The 22,815-nt window shown below is 36.7% G+C and overlaps 1 protein-coding gene across 2 annotated transcripts in view; it reads right to left on the bottom strand.

Moving 5' to 3' along the window:
- The window catches only part of LOC109068869 (ephrin type-A receptor 7-like), a 132,174-nt gene that overhangs the window by 95,934 nt on the left and 13,425 nt on the right, over window positions 1-22,815 (bottom strand). For both annotated transcript variants that reach the window (XM_042777142.1, XM_042777143.1), the window contains exon 2: window positions 5,100-5,164. In XM_042777142.1, the coding sequence (XP_042633076.1) occupies window positions 5,100-5,164 (65 nt within the window). The remainder of the gene's footprint in view (window positions 1-5,099; window positions 5,165-22,815) is intronic.

Below are 22,815 nucleotides of genomic sequence, written 5' to 3'. Positions count from 1 at the left end.
CACTCGCTCCAAGAGCACTCCTCCACTGCTCCATCACGAGTACAATTCATGCCAACGGCCCGTAATATAACTGCATATTTAGCAATAATTCACATGTTAAACATATTTAGCTATAGCTTGATACAGATGAATCTCTCAAAACAGAAGATTATAATGACGGCAATAACCGAGCGGGAAGTTATAGGCTAGGTCTCAAGGAGTTTGTCTTTTCTTTTTTACTGAATATTTCTGGGTTAAAGCATGATTTAAACAGATACAGCACATTCACACGCAATCGCTTTCGCAATTATGTATTCAAACAAATGTAATCTCACAATACTTCATCTTTATCTGATTTTGAAATCTGTAAGAAATGCACCAATCTGTAGATAAAATAACTGACGAAAATGAACTGCTATTTTCATTACAAACAAAATTTGCACAGCAGAAAGCAGCAATTATAGCTTTTAATACTGACAATGTTATTAGTTTGGCATGTGGTAGGAAAAAAAGTTTGCACATAATAGCCTAAGCCACTTTGAAACTCTACTGTTATTTTTGTTTATTCTTATTATTATAATATAGGCTTACGTTATGAACATAACATTTCAAACATGCTGAAATACTTTATCCACGGAGCGAAGGCGGAGTGGTGTTTCTGGTATCAGTGAGCGCGGAGTGATTATTAAATGCTCGGAACGCGGGGGGAAATAATAGTAGGCCGCTCCACTCCACTCACATACTCCTCTACCGAGTGAGAGAGATGTTTTGCCCTACAAAATGAACAAGACCGCGGCAGCACAAGCACAGCATATCCGCCAAAAAACAACCTGCAGCAATGCTCATTGCACGGCTCACCAAGCTTTACTTTTGTGGCTCGAATGGCAGTAAATAATACGATGATATGATCATGCAGTCAATACAGATATTTAATAAAAAAAATTAAAAACAAGCAGGGCTGTAACATAACCCATTTAAAAACGCATGCAATGTCTACACCGGGCATGAGTGGTGCGATCCGACAAAAGACAATAGAACCCAGTGATGTTGTCTAAACTGGACGCAGCGTGATGCGACACGATCCCCATCAGTAAACTGATGCTCGTTCTATTTATGACAAAATGTTCTGACACTACGTTCAGATGATTTGCAACTGTAGTGTGAGGTCAAGTTTAGACAGACTTTTAGCACAGCGGGGCGCAGCACGACAACTCTTGCGTCCAATGTAGACACAGTTAGACAGTTTCTGCTCTATTTACAAATAATTTATATAAGAAAAAAAATGACTCCCTGCGTAGTTGCCAATTTTAATTTTAACAGTTCTTAACGCCGAGTGGATGATTAGATGCATGATGGGCTAGTATTAAATAAAAATTTTTTAACAAATCATCTTCTCAGTTATAAATTTGACTGGTAAATAATAAATAATGAATTATATTAAAACGTGTTTTGAACAATTTCTTTGTCATTTGAATATTGTAGGGGGGCAAAAAAAATTGATTTAAATCGTAAATCGGATTTTTGGTGAAAAAAAATCGGGGATTTTTTTTTAGGCCATATCGCCCAGCCCTACCAGATGACCACAGAACAGTTTTCCACTTTGCCACAGTCCTGCTCATGTAAGCTATAAATCAAGCTACAGTATGCATGTAATCTTTAGCATGTGATTTAGAATTGAGAAGGAAAGATGTAAGATGGGTGTTAGGACACAGAAAGAGACAAATGGGGTTTATCTGGTGAGGGCAAAGCAGTCCATACTGGGATTACAGCAGGGATGAGTAAGTAATACAGTCAGGGAATCGAGCCACAGAAAAGAAACAAGAAATAGAACGGTAAATGGTAAAGATGGGTGGGAAGAGAGGTGGAGAAAGAAACTGGGTATAGGGTTTAACCCACTGAACAGCAACTGCATTGACGCAAGTCTCATAAATCTCAAGTACATCACAACACTTCATTGTGAATTTTGAGTCAGATATGACTGAAAGTAAGGACTTGCAATTCAGCGAATGAGTCAGACGTTAATTAAGTAAACACTTTGAATGATTCAGTCAACAATTTTAGACCAATGGCTTCATTCGTCGTTCAGACCAATTCATTAAACAGAACCAGACCACAGAAGTCATTTGTTCATGAATTGGATTACACTGGTTTACAGCCCTCACAACAGAGTCATGCAACAGAAGCATCTGAATTTTATGTGATGAGAAATAGGGAAGTATTTTAGATTTAATATGATATTCCATCCACACTGGTGAAGGATTAGAGACATTCAAGAAACATTAATGTAAGCAAAAGTAATACAAATAATCTATCTATAGTATTTATGTATTTTATTCCTTTAAAAAAAAAAAAGATTTCTGAATAAACAGAAGTTTATACTGTGTCCGGATTACTTCTAGCACATTCAAATTAATTAATTAATAATTTTTTTAAATTAGGGTTGGGACTGAGGAACCATTTTTTATTTAATAGTAATAATAATAATAATAATAACAATAACAATTTCATAAATAAATAAAAATAACAGTTCCATTAAACATAATTACATAATATCACACTTAACATTTTACTTGTATGCAGGTCAATTTAATTCCAATGCAGTAGGGTTGAAACTAACGATAATTAATCTGTTGATTATGTCTTCAATTAATTGAATAAAAGATTTTATTTTATTTTATTTTGTATTTTAATAATAAAAAAAGTTATTATTGTGCTCCCATTCTATTGCACTCCATCTGTTTGTTCAGTTCAGTTCCAACTGAGTTCAGTACAGTGCACTTTATTGTCCCTGAAGGGAAATTATATACAGAAATACTTTGACGACAAACTTTACCCGGGCATTTAGGAATGTCCATACATTTAAGATGTTGTGCAACAAGATCCGTCTGCTGGTTAGTCAGGTTACACCGTCCCATAGTCACATGAATTTTTTGATGTGCATGGATTATTCGCAAAATGCATTTCCATCTCCCATTATTTGCATTAACCCCCCAATTCAAAACCAATTCAAGCGAGTGTAAAAACTTTTTTGCAAATTATGGGATTTTTTTTATTATTTTTATTTGGGCATTTCCATCACTCGGTTCTGACGCATTACTTCAAAATACGCAGAAAAACAGGGTGATGGAAACAACCACTGTCTACATTTTTGTAGAAACACAATGGCTAGTACACAACAACTTTTCATTACATCCATCAGTACACAAACAATAGAAAATAATATACTCAGAATAAAATACAAGCCTAAACCATAAAAAAAATAAATAAATAAAAAAAAATCTATTAGACAATACAACCTTGTAAAAATACATCCTGAAAAAACTATTTCGCAAAATGGAATACAGGAATAAAGATACAAACTTAAAAAGTAAGTGGGAAATGAGCTAAGGAAACACTTCTCTAACACATTGAACAGCAACCTGCATCAAACATTATGCTTATTCACTTGTTTAAAGCTCTTAATATAAAAGCACTCGGCTTTGTTTGTGCTTTATACTGTGCACAGCTTACACTGTGGCAACTGCTATGTTTCATATGGGTTTCATAGAAAGTTTTAAAGAAAATGTATTATTCACTACTGCAGTGGTTCCAAAACTTTTTGCAGTGTATCCCTTTCTAGTGTTTGACACATGTCAAGCACCCCCACCACCGCACTCCAGGTAAACATCACATTTTTAACTGCAATATAAGTATAAATACAAGTATTCACTGTATACAGGGCTTGACATTAACCCTTTTGCTCACCAGCCACTGTGGCTAGTGGTTTTCCAAAATTACTAGCCACTCAGCATTTTCACTGGCCAAACTTTTGTTGCTGGAAAATGTAATTTTATATGACTAAAGTTCCTGCATATTAAAATTTATTTGAATTGATTTCCAGGTCTTATAAATTCATATCAAATTCTTACATTTCACTTAATGTAATAAGACTCTGTAGGGCTGTTACCAATCAAATGAAATCAGTATTAAGAAAACCAATTTTTCCACTGCTTGAGAAACAGACACAGCTGAAGTGGCATTTAGATGCATTTACACAGACAATTTAATGAATCTAAAATGTAGCATGAATGCATTTACACTGCAAAATTACAACAGCATAAATAATGCTGTTAGCTTGGTGTTTTACATCAGGTTTTTTTTATTTACAAATTTGAAAAGTTTGAAAAACAATGAGTCACTGAGTCACTGAGGCATTAAAGGATTCATTCAGACGGCTGATTCATTCAAGAATGAAGCAAGCGTCTGTTGTTATGAATGGACCACTGAATCATTGACTCAAATTATTAATTCAAAAAACGCGAATCATTCAGTAACGAAACACCGCTGTGTGTTGCTCAGAGAAGCGTGACAGTTCTGCTGCTAAGTTTGTTTGGAACTATTTTCATTAAAAAAAAAATAGAGCAAAAACAGTCATATTGACATTACTGTACTTAAATGTATGCCCTAAGTCACTTAATATTAACTACTCGTTTGAAGTACTACTCATTTTTTGTTTAAAATCAATGTCGAATTTACAATCGTACTGATTTTTGGGGAAAACTGCACTCTCTTAAATTTTTAATTATTTTTGGGGAAAACTGCACTCTCTTAGTCATGTCATGTTAATTAATTAGGCTAGGCTATATGTAATAAATATTGTCTCACGTGAGTCTCAACTGCCGCGACCTTGTTACTATTGATTATCCATTATGAATTGCTGTTTACACCAAGCGTAATAAAATCAGAATCATTCTCGCCGGAATTTTGGTGCTTCCCTAATTCAATGTTTTAATTAGATTTGATAAGTTGTCTGGTCCGGCAAATAAGATCCTCTTTCACTTGCCCCTTCAAAAAATGCAAAGATCATTAAAAGCATTCTCTCGCGCACCCCTGCTGGTTGGTCTGTGCACCCCAGTTTGGGAACCGCTGCACTACTGCAAAGTGACTGGCGGATGTTTTCCATAATTGCTAATCAAATTTGTTGTCAATTATTTTATCAATTGTTAACAATTTTTTTAATTCATTGTTTCAGCCCCACAACGAACTACTGTATATGTTGGATTTACAGTAGTTCCACTTTACTAAAACCATGGTATAGTCTACATCTATGATGATCTAATAAATAAACATGAAGGTCTTACCCCATTAGAAGGATATGAGGTCCAACCCAGCTCTGCCTGGGACTCCTTAGAATTCAGCAAGACAACTGGAGAGAAAAAAAAAAAAACAAGAGAGAAACAATATGAGAACTGATAAAGGTATCAGAATCATTAAATTGCAATTATACTGTATGTTGTGCATTTTCTTTCTCACTGTCAGAACATATAGAGCTGATAGTGTTTAATAATAATAATGAACACACAGTCCCAGCGGACGGGTTGTTGACCTGGAGGGTGACTGCATCAGAGGCGCATTAGAGCTCAAATGGGGACTGACAGACTTACAGAGCTGCTCTTAGTGAAATTAAGTGCACCGGTCATCAGCTGATAATGTCAGACAGCATTGCAAAGCACAAAAATCTTGACGAATTTAAGCCAGTGATTACAGTCTGTGATACAATGTGCTGGTTTAACATTAAAACATTAATTTTCTAAAGAGAAAAGAAATGTTTTACAATGCAATAGAGCCCAAGAGGCCTGTGAAGCAAATTCATGTTGCCATTTGTCATTTCTGCTGCATTTCTACAATTACAAAGCCCTAATGTGAAACTCTGCTTCTAAACTAAATTAAAATGAAATAGTGAACCCTTGAATGTTGTTATTCAGCAATTTGGACAAGTACAGGACTGTGTAAACTAACTCAGGCAAGTTGAAACAATTTAAAAAGATGTCCTTGACACAAACAGAGCTTGGGCTCTGAATCAGCACCTCGGACAAGGCTTGTGGACATGTAGCCTATAATTCAGAACCACGGACAACGCCCAGCACTCAGATACACAGTATAAGCACCATGGACAGCACCACTGCCTCTCTTATTCAACACTAATCTGTACAAAACACGATGACTTATAAGGGGAAACATATCTTTTAATGCCAAATTATATATCAGGTCAACTGCACTATGATTCAAAAGTCTGGGGTCTGCAATTTTTTATGATTTTGAAAGATGTCTCTTTCAAGAAGAATTTTCACTTCTGCACATAGTTGATATCGTGTTGATTTAGTGTGTGAGTCAGTGTGACAATATATCGCATTATATTAGCGATAACTGCAATATTTAAATTAACAGTTCTCTTATGATAACACCGCATTTAAATACTCCAGCACCAGTACCTGGTTGAGCTCCCAGTAGTTGTGTGCCTTAATGCTGACACCTGTCAAACAAGACGATGACGCAGCGCTCGCAGCTACTCCGAGGAGAGCCGTGTTCATCAAAGTAAGTTGCCATTATTTTACTAATCATAGAATGGAAAACTTTATATTAACCTGTTAACAGCCGTATTTCTGTGTTCATATATTTAAGTAAAGGGTGATTATTTTAATAAGTAACGCATTTTCTTTACTCGTCTTATTTTTCTATTTGTAATCAATATGGCCTGTGCGTAGTAACACTATTTCTTTGTTCAAATCTATTAACAGTTACATGATTAAAACTGATCTTGAACACATTGCTACATTAAACTTGTAAAACGTTAAGTTGGTCTCAGTGCCATGCACTTAATACCTCATCTGCGGTCATTCTTCAATATGGTTCATTAGTTAACATTAGTTAATTGCATTATTTTACATACATAAATAACATAATAATAAACAATATTTCCACAGCGTTTATTAATCTTAGTTTGTAATAATTTCAGCATTTACTTATGCATTATTAAAATCATCACAAGTTGTGTTTGTAAACATTAATGCACTGTGAACTAACATGAACAATGAATGACTATTTTTATTAACATTAACAAAGAATAATAAATTGTTTAATAAATGTATTGTTCATTGTTCATTCATGTTAGTTAATACATTAATGTTAACAAATAACATCTTATTGTAAAGTGTTACCATTAATATTTATTCATCATACTGTTGAACTTGACAGTATTTTCTCTCTTGTTATTTCATAGGAGCTTCAAAGACGACGGAGAAAGCCAGAGTCTTGTGCACTGCGTTTATCAGTATCCTTATGTTCGTTGGGTGAAAAAGAAAAACTCAATAAACAAAGTAAAAAATAATTTTACTAATATCTTTTCCCCCCAAGGTTTCTATAGATATCACGATATATCAATATCATGCATTCTTATGGCCACAATAACCGTGATATGAAAAATCTAATATCGTGACAGCCCTACTGTATGTGTGTGCACTTACCAGGCAACCATATATTTATATATTATATGGTCTAATATATATTACTCTGAATCTAAACTTTTGAATGGAAGTGTATGTTTGCCTAATTAGTGTAATAAAAGGCCCACACTATGCCACATATCTCTGCCCTCATTTTGCATGGTGGGTTTTCAGAAGCTGAATTATTCATTATTTATTGCTACCAAAATGCTTGTTTCTCTTTTCTCTACTCTCTGCTGTAAAACACGCAGCCACGTGACACCAGCAAAATGCCACCACTGTACGTCGCTGACACAGACTCCATAATCACACATGCGCACAGCTCTGACATCACAACACTAGTCTGAATGCCACTTCACAACAAGCCAGAAGGCTCCTTCAGAGTAGTTGTGTACTTCTGCCATGAGAGCACTTATATCTTACAGCATGACTGTGAGCATTTTTTTGCCTTGTAGACTTGTGGTTACTGCCAAGTATTATGTGGGGAAAAAATCATGTATCAGAACAGCTGTTGCTCAGTCTCTCTACTTTTAGGGGACAAGATGCCATGTGATTTCTGCTGACACGGGCCCCCTACTGATCTGACCTTCAAGAGACACAGAAAAATAGAAAGAGAGGCTGTGCCAGAATAGGTTATACTACACAATGCAGTCATTCTTAGAGAACCACAGTGGGGTCAGACTAAGTAAGAGACAGAAAAACATAAAAAATGTGAAAACAAGAAGTAGAAGGAAACGTTCAACCAAAACTGAACCCCAAACCCATTTGACTTTCTTTTGTTGAACACAAATGGACAGATTTGAAATGTGCTCTTAATGAAGTCTGTTTTATAAATGCATGTGCTAGATCTTACTGTGAACAATTTATCCATGCATATGTTTTAATAAAAAAAAACTTTTTTCAATCATGTCAAAACTGTCATAACTCGATCTTCCAGTGAAACAGATTTTGATGTATGCCGTCTTCTCTAATAATTTTGTATACTTAAACCATGCCTTTTTCTTACAATCGACTTCAAGCTCACATTCAGATCTGCCTCAATCCAATCAACAACAGACAGATCCAAGTCTCTGTACTACATATTTTCTCTTTCATTCAGAAGTACATCACAATATGGAAGAAAAGAACATCATGACTTTAAAGTCACTCTTTTCCATGCAATTACAATTAATAAATCTTTCACGTTTCCAAAAAATGCAAAAGCAGCATTAAAGTGTCATAAAACACAAGCACTATATTCCAAATCATATGAAGCCATGCAATAGCTCTGGGTTATTTAAGTCATTGTTCACTGGAAAGCCTGCTTGACAGTCATAGTGCCCATTTACACTCACTATACAAAAAAAAAAAAAAAAAGAGTAGCTTAGACATTCTGCTGTACATTTCTTTTTCTTTTTTTTCTACAGAAGAAAGTCAGTCAAATAGGTTTGGAACACTATGAAGGTGAGTAAATGAAGGTGAGTTTTAATTTTAACATGAACTATTCCATTAAAATTGAGCCGAAATGATCCAGAACATCATTATGGGCTTTGGATTCCAAAAATACACACATTCTGTCTCTATTTAGCAAATGTACTCACCCCAAATGACCTTCATTACATTAAAGACTATTCTTCCCTCCAGACATTAGCAGAACCTGGAAGCAGAATTATTTCCTCCCCCCCAAAAAACCCAAATTAACCTTTGAAGAAACAAAGACAACATCATAAAGAGGGCTGCCTGAAGGATGTGCTTATGTCACAAGGGCACTAATCTCACTATCAAACCCAACACACTTATGTAAATCCCAGTGAAAGAGTGATAATATAAGAAGCATAAAATTCAATAGAGGGGATTAGCCACATGTTGTTAAACTCGCTTCCATGCAGCTTATCTGTGTATATACATAAAGCACATGCAGGCTCAGAACGCACCAATCAGAGTCCAGAGACCTGTGGGACACTCGTCGGCCAAACATATCCCTCTAATAAGCACACACACACACACACACACACACACACACACACACACCAACTTAAATGAACTCTCTATGTGTGTGTGTGTAGTGTGTGTGTGTGTGTATGTGCTTGTGGCCGTTAAAGCCAACTGAATGGCAAAGCGCATTAAGTTGAAGCCCCATACAGACCCTTATGACCTCATTAAACTTTCAGCTCTGCCACTGGGGTCAAAAGGGAGCTTGCTTTTCTCTAGGGTTCTATGGAAACACTCGCACGTACACGCACAAGCCGCTGAATCATAATAACAGCTTTTTGCCTGGGTTTTCGCACAGGGGGAGGCGTATTCACGAGGACCTCTCAGTCATTCTCGCTCTTCTTTCTGATCAGCTTGGCCTAGTTTCGAAATGGGTCACTGTTGCGAACGCCTGCTTTTAAAAACACAACCCCCCCTCCAAGCAAACACATCACGACATACTTCCCAAAACCGACTTGCTTGGCTCTTACATTATCTTGACATCAGTAGCCTTGGAGACAGTCACAAATGAAAAGTTGTTTTCAGGAAAAGGGGGTTGAGAGGAAGTCGAGGTGCAAGAGATTTTCTGCGGTTGGTCGGTGAGAAGTGGCTTGAGTCATGGGCTGTGACCGTGTGGGGTCGGGTTACGGCAGGTCCATGTGCTGACGAAGATGTGAATGACGGCTTCCTATTGATTCAGTCTCCCTACATGCTGAAGCTTGGCTCACTCATAACGTCATCGTCTACCCACCAGAACTTTTGAGCTGTCAGATTGAAGAGAAATAAGTTAATGTGCTTAACAAGTGATTCAGGGTCATTAAATGGTCATTGACATGTCACTGACATGCACAGCTTTGAAAGCTGCTTTGCCTCATGTTCTGTGAAGATGATTTGGAATTAAGTGAGTAAAGGCAGATTTTTACTTTTGAAGCATCAGAAGCCGTATGAGAGAGGCGTATGAAATTAAATTAGGCCACATCTGACAATAGTAAGTGCATTGAGAAAATTTACCAGCTTTAAATATTTTGTGCTTGTCATGAAACTACATTTTACATAATTTCTCTTCAAATAAAATTTTTTTGGGGTCAGTAGGATATTCATTTTTATTTTTAAAAAGAAATTATTAGTTTTATTCTGCAAGGATACATTAGATTAGTCAAAAGTAAAGACATTTATCATCTTACAAAAGATTTACATTTGAAATAAATGCTTTAACTCTTTTTCATAATAGAATCCTGAAAAAAAAAAATGCATCACGGTTTCCACAAATTATTAAGCAGCACAACTGATTTCCACATTGATAATAGTAAAAAAATGTTTCTTGACCAAATCTGCATATAAGAACAATTTCTGAAAGATAATGCGACTCTGAAGACTGGAGTAATGACTTTTGGAAAATTTTGCTTTGCCATTACAGCAATAAATTGCATTTTGCATTTTACTGTATTTTAAATCAAATAAATGCAGCCTTGGTAAGCCTTTTTTAAAAACATTTAAAAAAAAATGTTAGTGTGTTCATGTTTTGCAGAATATATATATATATATGCCATCCCAAGCATCTCCCAAAATTGCCTATACAGCCAGGTTCACCACAAATCCATAATTCCTCATTTTAAAATAAATGTCACGAATGCAGACAGTAGTCGCCAATAAAGGTCAGGCTGAGCAGGCAGGTCATGTGACCAACTCCCTGAGTGGAGACTAGAGTGCTGTCAGCCAGAGCATGTGCTTACATAACGAGTTATGAGATGTGAGCCAAGTCAAAATGATTAGAAAGCATCAAAGAGACAACAGACAGCTCTGACTAATGCACATTCAAAGTGACAGAAGTGTTCTACTAGCAAAAATGTTGTAAAACTAGAATTTTACATCTTCTGAAGAAATTTTAAGTTTTGGGTGGATGTTTGGTGGTTTACTAGTACCAATAATAAGAACGCACACATAGCTTGAACATCCTTCTGTGAGACACACACACACCCACCCTTGTTTCTCGACCCTCTGTCCAACTTAACCGGTGTTGATTGCTGTAGTTTTTTTTTTTATGTCATGGTGGTCCCTCTGTATTAACCAGAGCTCTTTTTTGAGTGAGAGGACCGTTTTAGTGGAGCTTTCAGACAAACTTCAAAAACTGAAGCCGTATTGTTGTTGGTACCTCCATTCCATCTAGCCAAGTCAAGCAAAAGAATGTTTTATTCAGATGAGAGCTGCTTGTTTGTGCGCAAAACAGGAAGCTTGTACCGACTATGCCAAAGCAGTTGTAGCTGTAGCCGCTGTTTGGCATCTCCCCCTCTCGCCCTTTGTGTTCCTGTTCATGTTGGTGCAGGATTTTCCCCTTATGAAGTCAAGAGGGTTTAATTCATTTGGGGTTGGCATGAGAACGGTTCATTGTGCTCTTCATTGTGAGATCACTGCAATATGAGGTTATGGAGGAACTTAGTGGACACAAGTAAAATAGCAATTTATAACACACACACACAAAAAAAAAATAGCATTTACTGTATTTGATACAACACATCCTGATTTTTTTTTCTTGTTCTGTTTCAACCAGGAATTTTCTTGTTGGTGCATTACTAGGAACACCAGGAAAGGAAAGGAGGACAGTGTAAGGGAACAACTCCTCCCCCATCCCTAATTCTCTCTCTCGTTGTTAATAAGCAACAGAGCCAAAAATATGGAAGGGTGGTTACGTGAAGGGAGAGAGAGGAGGAAATATTTTTTTCCCCTCTCTCAATTTAGGAATCCACTTTAGATCAATTTAAACTCTGATTCCCGCCACATTACCACATCACCTCCCTTTCACACCCCTGACAGGAGGAGGGCTGTTCTTCTCTTCAGCACTCCCACCTGTCTCATTCATTTATTCTCAAAGACGACCACTTCCCCTGCCCTTGTATCTTCTCCTTCTCCTCTAACACACTAAATGTTGGATTACAGAGATGATATTAAATATACTACGAGGATGTGGAGTGAATTTTCCTCTGCTGTACTCACTCTCACACATCACCACACTCCCAGTCCCACCCATGGCTGTTTACAGTGGAGGGGGCTTATGTTTATAATGTTTGATGTCATCAAACTTAATATCATCACTGATGATCCTGATTGGCAGTTTAAACTTCTTTTCCCTTACACACTGTGACACAAACATACACAAAGATACTACAACTGCTTGTCATTTAAATTTGAGCAGAAACCAAACATGTCCTAAACACACGTTGATACATCAGTGTATCTGGACAGTAAACAAAGAATGCATAAAAATATTTTAAGTTAAATATCAGAAAAAAAATATTTGGCACATCCCTCAGTTGGCAAAATAAATAAATACTAAAAATCATTTTAAAAAGTGCTCAATATAATAAACTTACAATGAAAATCTAATTATACAGTAATAATTTAAACATTAAAAATATACACCCATCATGTTTGGAAACACATGATACACTAAAAACACTTTAAATATTGTCTTGATTCTTAAAATAATGGCCTAACAATTATTAAATTTATTAAATTGATCAAATGACAATAAAAACTTTTACATTATTACATAAGATTTCCATTTCATACAAATGCTGTTCTTTTTAACATTCTATTTATTGAATCCTGACAAAGTCAATCAACACATCTGTTTTTAACATTGATAACAATAAGAAATGTTTCTTGAGCAGCAAATAAGAATGTTAGAATGATTTCTGAAGAATCATGTGATACTTTAGACCAGAGTAATTGCCATGGAAAATTCAGCTTCGCCATCACAGGAATAAATTGCATTTTAAAATATATTAAAATAGAAAAAGTTCAAATTCAAATAATGTTTCACAATATTACTGTTTTTGCTGTATCTAATTAATGCAGCCTTGGTGAGCATAACAGACTTCTTTCTAAAAACATTTAAAAATCATACTAACCCCAAACATTTAAAAAAAAATGTAACGCTTATATGGGGGAAAAAAAAAAATGAGAACAATGCCAAACCAAACTCTTCCAAATCAACACTCAAATCACATCCATCCAACCCCTCTCATCATATCAAATCATCAGTCCAAACTCACTAACTCTCCCCACCCCCTCAGTCTTTCCATTATTACTATAGACATTGATCTCAATCCTATTGATGAATGAAGGCAAGTCAAAGGTGTATGTGTGAGAGAAAGATAGAGAGACGGAAAGGTCTGGGGTCGGGAGAGAATGGGGCCCGACTGGCCATCCATCAATACGGCACATCACGGAACCGCAGAAATCCATACTCTCGACAGCTGATCAATCAATAGGCATCACAACCGGGGAGCTTGTAAAAGAATATGACCAGGCGAGTCGATAAGTTAAAATAACAGGTCTGTGCCTGTTAAACTGCAGAAAGATGGAGGGATGAATGCATGGCAGAAGGGACAGAAAGCTTGTCCTCACCAACTAAGTGAATGGATGATGGGGAAATATATCAGTCGCAATGACATCTGTGCTGCAGGGTTCCTTTAAGCTCTGATCTGGGAACAGACTCTCTAATTACTGTAATATAATACAAAATAAAAACACAAATAAAACAAAATCTAAATATACCAGCTAGAGCCCGACCGATATATCGGCCGGCCGATATTATCGGCTGATATGGGTTTGTTGCATTTAAATCGGCATCGGCGTTTATAACGGCCGATGAAACATGAGAAACAGAGTCTCATGCTTCACTCATGTTATGAGTGTTGCATAGTTTGCCCACCAGAGGGAGCTCTGCAACTCCTCAGTTGACAGCAGCGCCAGAAATCCACTACAGAAGAAAGCTATCAGCCGAGCCACGGAGATGTACTCTTTTGACGGTGAGTCTGTGTCGTTAGTCATGTGAAATGATTGTAGATTTAGTTCATACACTGTATATAAAAACAGTGTGGTATTTCTAGCTAACGGTCCTATCATTATCACTTCTAAATATTCTGTAACATCACTTACAGCCGCTAATGCATTGCTATATTAGATTAGCCACAAAGCTAATACCATGTTTATCAGTGGAAGAGCGCGAACGTTAATAAGAGGTCAAACTATAACGTTAGCGTTTAACTTATTCTAAATATATCTGCAGTGTTTCCCGCATAATGACTGCGTAACTGTGGCAGTTGGGCGCGTGTAGTCAATGACTAGAAGTTATGTATAGCGTGCCTCGAAAAAACAACAACTGTTGTTTTTTTAGCAGCCCTTTTTTTAGCAGGCCCCTTAAATGCTTGCTATTAACTTGTTTGAAGGTGGTTCTTCTCAAAATTGACAGCGGTGTGTGTTCATGACACTAACGTTAACCATTCAACTTCGAATTGATTCCGTAATCTTCCGGTAACAGTAGGCTAACTTTACGTTCGCCAGCGCATGACGATGTTTTGACTCAGACTGTACAAAGAGAAGAGGAGAAGATATACGGGTCCGTTGTGAATGTGTCTGTGAGAGCAAATATAGTGTAGTTACAGTTACTACAGTAGGTGCGTCAGGAAAATGATTAAACCAGAGGGGACATGTAAATAAATGTGAGCTGAACAAGCGCTTTTTTTTTCCTTCTTTTTTACAGATTGTTTCAAAGCAGCTTTACAGACATAAGAGGAAAATGTTGTAATAATATAGTTAAATATAAGTAGGTAATAGGTAATACCTATTGCTTGACAAATAAAAAAATATATATATATTTCTCTATATTTCTAATTTTTGCCTATGTAGGAGATCCCTGTTTATTATTATTATAATTCTAATGATGACATGAGTAATGATACATGGTGATATTATTAATACACATGCTTATTCTTTTCTCTGTCTCTCTTTCTGCCCTACAGATGGCTGAAAAAGGTGAACGCTGTAGCAGCAAAGTGTGGGACTACTTCTGCAAAGATTCCTCTAATGCAGTGTTCTTTTGATCATTAAAAAATATATACTTTTGATGTGCAATTGTTTAGTCATTGAGACTGTAATCTAAGGCTTTTTTAACATAATCCCTTCTGGAAAATGGTTTATACAGCCCACATACATAGAACAGGCAGATATTTTGCTATTGAATGTTGTGTAGGTGTAGTTTATAGGAAATGGGTCTAATATCCAGTTTATTTTCAAAACCAAAATATCGGCTTATAAATCGGCTCTTTTCGAGTTAATATCGGCATCGGCATCGGCCCCCAAAAATCCATATCGGTCGGGCTCTAATACCAGCAATTTCAAGCAACATCCTATAAAAGTATAAATCCAACGTCTCTAAACAGAAGCCACTTATCTTTCTCCTCTTCCGTCGAGGCTTTTCATTATCATTTGTACAACTGTCAGATCTCATCGCTCAGCTGTCTCATATTGTCTCGATTCATTTATTCCATGATCTGTGAGGTAGATCATTTGTGCATATTAATCCACAAATGCCTTATTTCCAAAAAAGGGGGAGGGGTCCCACTAATTATGCAAATCAGGTGCAGAATGGCTCCCATCAGCTTGTTTGGATTTAATTAGATGGCCCTTGTTGCTTATTTCCACAGGCCTGTTGATCTAGCCACGATCCCCGCGTTCATAGTGAAGCCATTAAAAAGACATGTCTTATTCTGGATTGTTTGTGGCCTCTGTGCACTCTGTGTTTTCTTAAAAACAGATGGAATTGCCATAGAGTGAATCACACCTCTGCATAACTAAAGCCCCGTTCACACTACAAGCGACACACAACAGCAAAGCAACACAATCCCATTCATTTCAAATGAGAGCTGGCGATTTATGGCGACACGAGCGACAGTGGCTGTTGGCGACCGGATGGGGCGTGTCCAGCAATGCGACAAAGTTAAGAATCCTTCAACTTTATGGAAATGAAGAGAGACTTTCGGGAGCCACAGCCAATAGGAAAGAAAACGGTAGAGCTTATGTGATCCTTATCCTCTCAGCCATAGATAAAGACATGCAATGGAAGAAAGTAGGCTCTGTTTCTCATTCATTTTGTTTGTATGTATGGATTTGATTTAGATTTAGATTATATTTTTTGCTTCCAAAATGTTTGTACTTAGCGGCAAGAAACCTGATTTGCTGTCAAGGCTACCAGTATTGAGAACGCCTGCTAACAATCTCATCGCCAACCCTTGGCAACATGAAGCGACAAAAGTCGCTGCTAGTGTGAACGGGGTTTAAGTCTGACTAGAGGTGAGACGTGGGCTGATGACATCATCGTTTCAGAAAATATGTGGATTCACTGTCCACACGAAGACGCAAGGGTGGTGTTTTCAGATTTATCCACTCTGGGACCCGGTTTCAAAAAAATATCGGTTTCACTCTCCCAAAACACCAGATCTATGTGGACGAAACGCCTATACGATACAAAATTTATGCGTATACAGCTAAAAGTGTCTCCGTGTGGACAGGGCCTAAAACCCTCCTCGTGTATGACTAAACATTTGTCAGTTTAGTCGTACACAACCTATCAAAAACTTGGGTGCTGAAGTCAAAATATCAAATGACAATATTGTTACACACATGTGGCTACATGTTTGGGATTCTTACAGTAAAACTGCACAAGAATTAATTGTCTAGGTGTAGAGTGGAATATCTGCTTACAACATCCATGCTAAATACTGCATATTTTTTTCAAAAAATGACCATGTGAAAGAGTGCAAGTTATGTTACAATAGCAATTCAACAGCAAATGCTTGATTAAAATGACTTAAATAACTGGATTAAAATGTTTTTAAAAAGACGTGCAAACAGTATGCATATAGCAAGTAGTATAGCAAGTAGCATTTCTGTCAAGATTCTGAAGATGGACACTTTACTATCCCATGAGGCTATGGGAGAGGATTTGCGAATTCCCTACTAACATTGTTTGAGAAACTCAGCATGTAAATGCTGATGAATCTTCATACTAATCAAAGCAAAAGAGCCATTTAACCAAAGCTTGCCCTCAAAATGCCTGTTTGATTTCCTCTATAAGGGCAAAGTTCATTGACTTTCCCAGATGAGTGGTACCTTTGGCATAGAAAAGGTCATCAGAGGAAGACCTTGCATCAATTTCAAGTTCATCGACGCAAGTGCTTATAATCAAAACCACCTGAGGCACAAAGGCTATGGAATGTACTGTAGTACAAACGTGGTCAGAACACTGCAAAAGTCCATTGTGGTTCATCACTAGCTTTTTGACAAATAATGTTCCATAAATGGTTTTCCTACCAAAACCAGTGAGTATATTTTCCTGTGGTAAGAAAATTATCTGCCAAACTTATTTACCTTAAAGGAAACATTAATCAATGGTGGCATTGTAAATATGATCCAAGATACCCTTTCAATGCTCAATGCTGTTAAAAGACTATGCTTTTGATGAGTGATTTAGCCACGGAGAGGGTCATACAGCATTTCCATCTTCTTATTTAGTGTGGAGGAATGGAAAGATTGCACACATTTAAATTTCAGGTTGTAAGGAAAGAAGAAGGCAAAACCATTTAGGAGGCTGAAATGAAAAATTTGACAGGCATCACATAAAGTGAAAAGGATAAGGTCCTAACCCTGGTTCCTGTGGCACCCCAATATCTACCAGCCCACACATCCTCTGAAGAGGCCCATCCACTAATGGACACATCTCAGGGAGTTTAATCAAAGCACAGGGAGAGGGTCTCTCTCTCCATTTCTCTACTGCCAATCATTTCGAAACCCTGAAGCCCAGCAGCCTCTTACAACTGGTGCCCTAAGAATGTGAATGTGAATAAAGAGAATGAAAGTCAAGGAGAGAGGGAAGAATGACACAGAGGTGCAGGTTAAACTGCAGACTGGGAAAGAGAAAAAGTAGAAGATAAATTACATAACTACATAAACTAAGCCATACATAAAGTGGACACTGCAACTACCTTCCCTACTGATAGTTTTTCCTTGAAGTTTTTCCTAATTTCTTTTTAATTAAAGCACATGAAAATAAAAGAGTAATAGGTTGCTGGACAAATAATCAATTAGCCATCTTTGACTTGTTCTTTTATTTGACTGAATTGTGAACAATTTTGCTACTCAATCTACATGATAAAGTACACCAAAAACATTGATAAAATTCACTTTTAGTGGGTATTAGCATTTAAAATTTGCAGTCTTCAATATGTACTGCCAAAACCATTTCACTAGGAACACTTACACTTATCAAGTAATTCCATGGCTATATTAAGATAATTTTTGTTAACTGAAATTAAGCTGAATTAAAATACAAGTATTATATGAGAAGCACATAACTAAATCATAAAACAAAAATGAAAACTGAAAATCTAAAAATATGTTTATATTAATAATAATAAATATCAATAAATACTATAATAGTATATAAATAATACTAAAATAACACTGTATTAGCATTCAAAATGGTTTAACCTGTGCTTCATGTCTTCTGAATGTAAATATGTTAAGGAAAAAATTCTGTGTTCTGAATAGTGGTCGACCGATATATCGGCCAATATTTGGCATTTTTCAAATATCGGCATTGGCCAATAAGTTCTTCTGCTTGGCCGATGTGTTCAAAACGGGACTTTTTTTGACATTCTCCCTCTTGTTCCCTGTCGTTGTTAACAGTTCTTTCTAAAACAGATAGAAGTCTGTCTAAAAATTTTATAAAATGGTTAAACAAAGGAATTAATGTATACAAAAAGTATTATAACGATTGCTTTTATATTATTAGTTATAGAAAGGCAAACATTATAATACTTTCTCGTTTGCCGTCAGCATTAAGCAAATATGCATTTTTATTATTTAAACAAATCTTTGAATGGCTAATGAACATTTAATTTAACAAACCTTGCAAACTTAGTCGAATCCAGATGTGAGATCTTGTGAAGTGTGCATTTTTATCCAGCATGATTGCGTGTTCTCTGTGTGATGGTCGGTCCATGTTAATTGAATGCTTTAAACTTTAAACTCATGATTTCAAATTATGCTGTGCTTTATGCATTTGTCCACTGTCATATTCATGTCATTTTTACTGTGTGCCATATGTAAAATGAGTGTTACCCTGGCTTTATTTAAAAATATGATTCTCAATGCACACAAACTTCTCAGAATACTGAGTGCCCTGTTGGTTACATTATTTACTCCCTTTTTAATTATATTTTTATTAAATATTTATTTATTTGTGAAAAATACTTTGTCATCTAAAGTATAAGTATGTTTATTTTACAGATTTTTTTTAATCCATTGTCAAATGATTTCAAATGTTTTAAACATTAATTTAAAAAAATTATATCAGCTTTATATCGGCTATCGGAACCGATTTCCAAGAACTGGCATCGGCAGTCAAAAAACCAATATCGGTCAACCACTAGCTCTGAATGTGAGTCTGTTTTGAGAACTGAAGTAATGATTTGAGATTTTGGGCCAACAGAATCATATTTTGTGTGTAAGCAAACAAGGAAAACATCATGTTAAATTTGTTAGTGTGAGTGGGTGTATGTGTGTGAGGCAGTGTGAGAAATAAAAAAAGATATTCTGCTGAACTGCTGTCCAAGAGTCCTGGTTCATATCACATCGCTAATGAAATCTGTGTATGGAAAGGAAAAGAAAGATAAAGTGTGTGGTTGGTGAGTGGATAATGGGATGCTGGTATGCTTTCACCCTGAATGGACAGATTGAAATTTAAGGTTCATAGTGCCGCTATATAAAAAGAAAAGAAAAGAAAAGAAAAGAAAAGAAAAGAAAAGAAAAGAAAAGGGGAACCAAAAAAAAAAAAAAAAAAAAAGCCCAAAAAAAGAAAAAAAAAAGAAAAAGAAAAAGAAAAAGGAAGTAAAGAAAAGAAAAGAAAAGAAAAGAAAAGAAAAGAAAAGAAAAGAAAAGAAAAGAAAAGAAAAGAAAAGAAACCGGAAAAACACTAGGTCATTTTCAGAAGACACCATAAATGCAAACACGAACATAAACACACTCACACAGCGGTGATTAAATGCAAATTCAAATGCAAATGCTCCACTGCTAGTTTTCAAGCAGCCTGGACCGCAGATGGGAAGCATTTGAACACGACAGCCCAGACAAGTTTGGAATGTCAAAAAGTGGCGTCGCACTAAGCAGAGTTTTCACACGTGCATGTCCAGACTTAAAACAGGAGGTAGTCCACTTGGCCAAGCCTGTAAACGCTCAATTGCTCAAAAAATAAATAAAAAAAAATGGCATTCTCAAATCTCCAGTCTCTCACACATAAAGCCTAATCAACCTGGAATAAAACTTTCTACTAAGAAGACTCCAGAAATCACTAGAAATGGGACAGACCAACTTCGCACATGCTAATGTAACAGACTCTGGTGCTGGGTTAACAATATTGATAGACTGCTAGCTTGAATATACACACACAGCCTTAGACTCTTAGGGCAAGAAAGAAGCTAGGTAGTGTTTTAAATCACTGCCATTTGTGACTTCTGCACTATTTAACAGTATTCTCAACTCTAAGACTGCACGAACCACAGAACAGCCCTGAATTTTTCATCACATCTGCACTCTCCCGGGCAGGACCAGCTAACAGAGTGACATGTGCATGTATGATCAGAAGACTGTGTAAATTAAGCTAAAAGTGCATTTCAAGGCATATGTACATACTGTAAGCTCATCACTAAGTGTGGAATTACATAATAGCACTGGAATTTCTGAAGAAAATGCAAGTCATGCCTGAGCAAAAGTCGCCGTTAGTGTGTTGTTGAAAAAGCATCAAGTTGCTTAGGCATTTGTAGTGGTTTACAGCACACTGCAAAAAAGTTGAAAGAGTGATCTGGGTGGTGTTTGGTTGGTTAGTTAAAAAAAAAAAATCAAACCCACTGGGATTTTTCAAGCTGCAAGACATGAGGCATTATTCATGCTTGTGCAGGACATGTTATATGAAAAAAATTTAATATTTAGCCTAGTTCAAGGAAAAAATGATCACAAAAGTGATGCTTACTTTAGCAAATATCACTGATTATACTCAACACATTTTCTTCGCATAGAGATTCACTGCAGGGATTTCTGAGTAATGCATCAACATGCAGTTGTTGTAATAATACACATCTGCTATGCTGGTATTTGCTGTTATTTTTAAGGTGCAAGGGCATTTGATGGGCTTTTTATTTAGTTGTATTGGAGGATTTTGAGGACTCAGCTCTGCAGTATTTGTTGAACTTAGATTCAGCACTAGGAATGTGACCTGACTTTGATTCAGTAAAATAATGAAACAACTCTCAAATACTGAACTTAGACGCTACATTCTGGCATGTGGAAAACACACCAACCATTACAAAATTGACCTAATTAAAACTATGCCCATCAAAAAGTCCCACCATCTCTCTATTAAATAATTCACTGTGCTTTTTTATATGCACTGCCTTCAGGTTGGCATTCGGTTACATTGATTTGCACCTGTGAGGAAGTATACATGTTTTGTACACACACACTAGAGTTCAACAGTTTGAGGTCAGTAAGTTTTTTTTAAAAGAAATAAATACTTTTATTCAGGAAGGGAGCATTAAATTAGCCAAAAAAGGCAGTGAAGACTTATACAACATTACAAAAGATTTCTATTTCAAATAAATGCTGAATAATAAGATAATAAGAATTGTTTCTTAAAGAACAAATCAGAATTTAAGAAGATTTCTGAAGGATCATGTTACACTGAAGACTAGAGCATTTGTGCTCTCTTTCAGTTTTATTATGGCACAATAGGATGCCATACTGGAATGTCAATGGTTCTCGATGTCAAACTTAAAGGGATCATATGATGCTGCTAAAAAGAACATTGTTTTGTGTATTTGGTGTAATGAAATGTGTTTATGCACTTTAAGGTTCAAAAAACATTATTTTCCACATACTGTACATTATTGTTACGTGTCGCGTCGATTTTTACAAAGCTCATCGCTCTGAAAAGCGAGGTGTGCTCTGATTGGCCAGCTATCCAGTGCGTTGTGATTGGCCGAATACCTCAAGCGTGTGACGGAACTGTTACGCCCCTTAACATACTGTGATACCCTATCTGGCCGGAGCAATGAGACATAAACATAAAACCCATTATAAATGTGATATAAACATGATTTCTAGTCGTGTCCTCTTTTGGAAGGCCAAACAAAGTAGTTTCACTTTCCTAATGAAACAGCGTCACACACCATGAGCAGAGGCCGGAGGCCTAGAGTGAGCCTAGAGTGAGTGGAGGCCGGCTTTAGTAAGCAGAGGTGGGCAGGCTTGAGAACAGCACAGCCGGCAGATTCTACGAAGGAGCGTTGGGCTGGCGGCAACCACATGTGACGACCCCGGGCTGGACTCCGCTTCGTCCACGGTGAAAGCCGATCCGGCGATTTACAGTACAAAGTTGATGTATTTCCTCAGCGACCAGCACGAATCAGCCCCAGGCATGAAGAAGCGGATATCGTCCTCTTTTGGAAGGCCAAATAAAGTAGTTTAGCTTTCACAGTGAAACACACAGCATCTATTCGACATGGCAGCGGCAACACCAATACTACAATGAGAATAAAAGGTACGCCTTCTTTCTTTGCCTGAACATTTGGGTGGCGTTATGCAAATCTTCCCACATAGTGATGTAGAGATGTGGGGGTGTGTTATTAGGAGCCGTTTTAGGGGGGTGTGGATGAGTCTTAACTTTTATAAAGAATATCTCTTTGGATTTGAGACTTTAGTCTTTGCAACATTACAGATCTTCTTTATGCAC

The sequence above is a fragment of the Cyprinus carpio genome, chromosome A19 (assembly GCF_018340385.1).
Source record: "Cyprinus carpio isolate SPL01 chromosome A19, ASM1834038v1, whole genome shotgun sequence".
NCBI classification, from domain to species: domain Eukaryota; kingdom Metazoa; phylum Chordata; class Actinopteri; order Cypriniformes; family Cyprinidae; genus Cyprinus; species Cyprinus carpio.
This window is presented reverse-complemented; position numbering and strand designations above follow the sequence as displayed.